The 7,044-nt window shown below is 30.5% G+C and overlaps 1 protein-coding gene across 1 annotated transcript; it reads right to left on the minus strand.

The window, feature by feature from the left end:
• Positions 3,496-6,787, minus strand: LOC109357873 (rho guanine nucleotide exchange factor 8-like). The gene is made up of 7 exons (XM_019601929.1): positions 6,126-6,787; positions 5,773-5,889; positions 5,449-5,603; positions 5,286-5,360; positions 4,928-5,200; positions 4,323-4,643; positions 3,496-4,233 (listed from the first exon to the last, which is right to left on the minus strand). Exons 1-7 carry the CDS (start codon positions 6,376-6,378, stop codon positions 3,751-3,753), a joined length of 1,677 nt encoding a protein of 558 aa, XP_019457474.1. The 5' UTR covers positions 6,379-6,787; the 3' UTR covers positions 3,496-3,750.

Consider the following 7,044-nt stretch of genomic DNA (forward strand, 5'->3'; position numbering starts at 1 on the left):
GTTTAAATATTTTGGACATACCATACTAACTTAATCTGACATGTAAACAATTTTACTCATATTAACAAAATGTACATATTAATTGACAATGAAAATAACATTGTAATGGTAGATGTTAATAGGTATTAATAACATTTCACTTGAGTTAATTTATATATATTATATATAGTATGTAAACAATCTTTACTATTTGATCTATAGCTACATTTATCATCATAATTCACAAACATTATTTACACGTATTAAATTTATATTAATAAATAACATAAATTTAAATTTAATAATTCGTTCGTTCGAATGTTTATGAATTTTATTTAATCCGAGCTTAGTTAAAAATAGTTTAGCATTAACTCCAGTCAAAACTAAACTTGAGTCCTCGTACACGTTTGACTCAACTTATTTTTGTCCATTCTTACCATGTTTTACATGTTTAAATGTTTTAAAATATTATAAGGCAAAATCATATGGTGGGCATCATGACAATAAATAGACAAACCATGAATCGTGACGCTCGTAACCGTTCATATTGGTTTCATTTTGGGTAAGTTCCTCCACATAAAAATAAAAACTTGTATGAAGATATAATGTCATGTCGTATTTAAAGATAAATGTATTTATGTTTTTAATGTTATTATTTTTAATTAAATTTTAATTGAAATTAAATTTTTAATATGTTGATAATATTTTTATTAATTCTCTCCGTGTATATATATATATAAGTCCTGGACTGTATTACCCTGAAAATGTGGCAACGAGTAGTAGATAAGGACAAGAGAGTCAACTAACACCCAAAATGTTGTGTATGAAGATATGTTCGAAGTTAATTCTTAAAGTCGGTCATTTTAGTCAATTATCTTCTTAGTCCACGAAATCATTGCTTGGAAATTGGAAGAAAGAAGTATACACCAATTTAACCAATTACCTTAGTTATTTAAATGGAGTTTTTAACACTATTTGATGTATGAACACTTCAAATAAATTTAAACGATAACATATAACTTGAGAGTCTTTAAAATAAAAGAAGTGTAAAGAATATAATAAACGGTGAAAACAACTAGGAAATAACTGCACTAACTTTGCACCTTGAAAATTGAATAATTTTAAGTTATTGATTATTGAACAACTTTGATGAGGACGAATAAAACATCTGTCTAGATATCATATAATATAATTATAAATTCTTTAACTAATTTTTTTTACTCACAAGAAAATAACATATATATTAGTTTTATTTATTAATAATTAATTACTCACAAGAGAATTTGTAATATAATTCTTAATAATTCATTTTTCTTAGCCTTGTATGAGAGATATGACTATATTTCTAATAGTTTGAAGTTTTGAACTAATTTCTTTTTTCTTTTTAATGTGAATCTTTATTTAAAGAACTCTCATAACTAACGTGGTATATTTACAAAGAGAATAAAGTTTCACTAAAATCTCACATTTGTCTTTTACTTTTTATTAATAACATCCTCTTTTTACCCATCAAAGCTCCAAACACAAAGAGAGTGCAGAAAATAATTGACATAACTTGCTTAATGTTGATGAAAGGCGATATGTTGATGAACCCATTTACAAATTCTATCGACATAAATTTAATTTCATACTTATAACATTTGTGTGAAGACGTATCTATGTAGAGATAACCAATATATGATTAACAATACATTAAAAATTTAATTTTAATTAAAATTTATTACTAAATAATAACACTAATGAATATAAATATATGTGCCTCCAAATATGACTTATTGAGTCATAACTCATACTCCACGTGTTCATCAACAGCCTCTCTCCAGTCAAGATTCACATTCACCATATCACCATCGCTTATGACATCCTTTAATTTTTCACCAAAACTCTTCCAATGAGAGCATACGATGGCATCGTTATGTTGGCACAAATTGCGTTTTATTTTATATAGAAGTAAGCACATTAAAATGTTATCATTAATAAAAAATATTACATATTTTACCTCATTAAAATAGTTTGCCATTACTCATTCCATTCGAGAAAGTTTCAAAAGGCAGAGTTCATCTTCACCATATTTTAACCACTTTTAAAACTTGCATATGTTTTTACAAAAAGTTTGGTTCATTAATGGTTAGTGTGTGGGAGTTAGATTTTGGAGGGGAATGAAAGGAAAGGGAGGTTTGGAAGTCATCTCACAAGTGTATTTCCTGACTCTCAAGCCTTTCATTTCCCTCCAAAATTCAACTCCTAAACTAACCTAACCATTCTCTAAAATCTTTTCCAAGCAAAAATCATGTGATATATCTATTCGATTTTGAATTTTCAAAAGATTATTAATTCTTAACTTTTTGAGGAATCCTTTACCAATAGTTGTGAATGACAGATTTTTATACACATTCCAGCTTATGGAATGTTAAAAAAGAAGCAACAAAACCTAGTAGAAGGAAGAGAAGAGGAGAAAAAGCAACATCAACAAAACAAAGAAGGAAGAAGAGCAGAGATATAGGAGCAGCATCTCATATAAATTGAAAGAGTAATTATCAAGCAAACAAGGACAATTATCATACAATTCTAGTTATGGTAGTGCAAACATTAAAGGCAATAAGGAAGAGAAGGAATTGACTAAGAATGAAAGGGAATTGGGTAGGTGGGATTTGACAATTGTTGTAACTTACAACAGACAATATGGAAGGAAATTTAAAGGGGTAGGTTAATTTCTCAAATACAAAGATAGTAAGAATGACAATGAATACCTAGACTCACTGGTGCGCGTCGGTAATACATTAATAAGTTGAGTCTGGGTTTATGTTTGAATATAATAAAGTATCTAAACTTATGAGTATTCAAATCCACAATTTATAAATATATATAATAACATAATTAAATATATTTTATGTATATTATATTGTTAAACATTAATGTTATGATTGTTAATAAATGTGATGTATGTTAGGTTGACAGAGAGATATTAAACGTTAGGTATATTTTATTATCTTATTTTAAATTATGTTTTTTTTAGTAAAATGATTTATATTTAAGTTACAATTCAAAATTCTGTAGTACTTTAATTTTGTTTATAATTCTGATTATCATTTTTCTCTTGATTGTCTAAAATAATACATTATTATAGAAAATATGTGAAAAAATGTACAAATTGTTTGTAATTTTTTTAAATATTTTATGAATTTGTAGTTATATGTGAATATGTGGATATCCAAAAATTTCAATAACATACCAACCAGGTATATGCACGGTTCCAGGGTAGGTCCGAGTCCCAAAACGGAAGAACGGGTCACATTACTCTAACTCATCTATGTTTGGTTTAGAAGTTTTGTAAACATAATTCATTCAATACAATTCATTATTCATTCCTCATATTGCTTTCTCTTCATTCTTCTTCCTCATTCTCCTCCTCCATCAATCAAGTTTCTCCTTCTCTCAATAGGCATGAGAAACCATGTTTTAACAAATTTATCACATAAATGTCCATGTTCATTGTAAGTCTAAGTTCCAACTTACAAGTGCAACCAACATCAAAATAAACACAAAATGAGAAGAGTAAAGATCTCAACAATGATATTTGGACATAGAACTACAAACTTACACTATTTTGAAGAAATAAAGGAATACACAATTTACAATGAGTGCAGCAATGACCCAACCTAAGAGTCTGAGTAACATAATGTACTAGTTGGTTATGCTATGAAACATTAACAAAAAATACTTACATTGTAACTATTTTCTCATATGTGTTATTTTCTATCTTTCCCTTTTTTAGCTCATATTATGTCTAGCTATGGGAGTTTTTGAAGCATTCAAGTACTCAAGCTTATCCAAATAGTAAGCTTTTTTTGGTGTTGAGAATTTAGGAGATTTAGTTATACTCTTTTCATCTTTTTCTTTAAGGTATACTTCTATATCTCCTGTAGAGTTAGTCTTCTTTAAATCACCCCCTCCTTTGGTTGTTGTTGTTGTTGTTGTTGTTGCACTCCAACCCATGAAATCTGAGAGAGTCATTGAGGGAGGTGCATCTGGAGAACAAGAGTTTTCCTTCTCTTCTCCTGAAGAGTTCGGAGAACTCTCCTCGGCTGCGGCCACCGGTAAAGAATCCAATGAAAACCTCCTGCTAGATACTGCCAGTGATGGATTCTTAGTCATTGTATCAGCATATAAAACATCCTCAATCCTTGACATAACTGTGTAAGCCAGACTTTCTATAATTCTTGAATAACTCTCTAGAATGGCTTGTCCTACATCCTGTTCACATTTTGAAGATATGCACATAAAAACTATGAGTGATTTGTTATATTTTCTCTTTATAAATTGTAATGAAATGTTGTTTTGACCTTGTTATATTGGATTTTACTAATGTCAAGTGAAGATTGAGGAAGTCCTGGAAACTGTTGTTTAAGCAAGAGTAATATTGTCTCAGCTCTTTCCTCAAAGAGTTCCCTTTTCTCCAAGCTCACTGCTGAACCCCATGTAGACTTAATATCCTTGTTGTTCATCTTCCTTTTCCATATAACTATGGAAGCTTCAATCCTATTCTTGAGGTCAAGTACCTTATGCTCTGTGGACATGTCCATTGTTAGAAGAAACTGCCCAGGATCAAAGTATTCCACAGTGATGTTCTTATAGATTGATTCACCAAGGCTTTCTCTACCATTCTGTCAAAGACATTATGAAGGAGAAGATTAGGCCAAGTTACAAGTTTTGGAGGTTTCTAATGCAATGAAATAAGCCAGTGATAAGGGCTTGTTCAGTATGAGAAAACATTTTCTGTTTTCATTGATTATTGCAAATCATACATTGTTTTCGGTTCTGTTTCGTGTACGAATCTTCGAAAACAGGAAACAGGTTGAAAACAAGGTAACATTTTTTGCGATTATTAATGAAAATAGAAAATATTCTCTTAAACCAAACATGTACATAAGACGTTTTGGTCTACTACCTTAGGGAGCGACTCAATGTAGTTTTCGGGGATTTCCATTTCTGATAGTACTTGAGCATTTATAGCCATGGCTGCTTTAAGTACTTGGTTAACAGAATCCTTCTGAAACTGTATCCATTTTCCAGCTACATCTGACAGCCCGGTTGGTGGAACTTTAACGGTCGGTAGCCACCACTTGTCACTCTTCCTTTGAGTATCACTGTTACCCTCAGAATCCTCATTTTTAGAGACATACCAGAACTCATTTTGATCTCTGAAGTTATCCAATGTGTCCTGTTCCATTGCTATATAGTTAGTCCAAAGCTAGTGAAATGAAGCCATTTAAATAGCCATACAAGAAAAGATTTAGCAACTTTACAATGAGCATCGCATCGAGCTTGCGCAATGCAGGGATGTTCATAAGAAGATCACTTCGTTGCCGAGTAGTCATGATCTATATAAGATAAAGTCAAGATATAACTTTGTATAAACAAAAAAACACATTTTTTTTGAATCTATAGTTTATATCATAAACTACACACCTCCATAGTTGTTCCATCCTTCCCTATTTGTTGTGATGGAGCAAATTCAACAATGTGATCAGTCACAGATAGAAGCCACTCAATTTCTTTTCTCCATCTGCCCTTTCTTTCTGAAGTCATTGGCTCCAACTTTGATTGTTCTCCAAAAACAGATGCTGCATTGCATCAGAAATAAGCACATTATTAAAATGTGGAAATTTCATTAGAGAATATATTTCAGTTAGTCACAATATAGAAGTATATTCTTAAATTTTAATTAAGGTCACTATACAATCACTTCTTGATTCAGAAATTAACACATAAGTTGAGAAAAAAAGTACAAACCAGCTAGATTTGTTATGGCATTTGACAAAGCCAATGCTGAAGAAACACCATTCCCTGCACCTGACATATCTTCTCCTAAAAGTAACTTAGCAAACCTCTCCTTCATCATGTCAATTTCTGGATAAAAGCACAAAAAAAGAATCTTAAGCAACTCAGTGTTATGATTTTAGTCCCTATAAGATTTTGATTTCAGTACTTGTATTTTTTCTTTGAAGTTTTTAGTCCTTACATTTTTAGTCTACTTTGATTTTAAGTTTTTAGTCCCTAAATAAAATAGATTATCTTAAAATTGTTTTTAGCAAACATACTCATATAATGGATTATTGAAATAATCTATATTTTTTGGCAAATACCAGATGGTGGCTTAGGAGGAATTCTAGGAATTTCATTATTGAGAGAATATCCTATTTGCTGAACTTCTGGTGTATAGTCACTATTATGTTTTGACTCAAAGCTTTTTGAGTACACCTTATCAGGATCACCTCCTTCTTCATGATCCCTATCAAATAAGCCTTGAATATGTTTCCCTGGAATCTCAAACATCTTCTTCAAATGAAAAGATCTAGACTTCTGCATGCTTATTTGGTGATTAAAAGCTCTAACCATTGTTGATTACACCTTCTTTGAGTCCCACCTTTGTTTTATATAAAAACAAAGGAAAAAAAACAACTCTTGATGTAGAACTAGGCCTTGAAACAATGTTTGATAGTGCTCCTTTCTCTTGATTGGTTAACAAAAAAAGTACTATTTGATCAATGAGAGAAAGGACATAAATAATGGAAAGGAAAAGAGAAACCTTTCAATGAAAATGATATGTTAAAGAAAGTTACAATAGATGTCTAAGAGAGAAAGGATAGTTTAATGTTGTTTCAATGATTTAGAGGTGCAAGTTTGAAGCAAAAAAATGGTAGAAAGAAAAGGAAGGTTAGTAATATGTTGAGTTAGTTTTATGAATGAATGGATGTGATGCAAGTCATAACATCTCTAACTATAGCAATGGTTTCTCTACCATCCCTTTGCTTGAGTCTAGAACTTCATGATACCAACAACCAAAAATATAAAAACAGAATGAAGAAAAAGAAGCATGCATGCATGCATGCAGAAAATGATATATAAATTGAAGTTTAGATACTGTTTTCAATTGGTAATGTTTCTTAATTTTGTTAATTTGAAATTGAATTTGGATTAATTGGTGGAGAGCCACAAATGAAATGGACTATAATTAGAATAGAGAATGCTTAGATATGGAGTTACAATCAATCCCTGGTCCTA

The sequence above is a fragment of the Lupinus angustifolius genome, chromosome LG10, assembly GCF_001865875.1.
Source record: "Lupinus angustifolius cultivar Tanjil chromosome LG10, LupAngTanjil_v1.0, whole genome shotgun sequence".
Taxonomy (NCBI): Eukaryota; Viridiplantae; Streptophyta; class Magnoliopsida; order Fabales; family Fabaceae; genus Lupinus; species Lupinus angustifolius.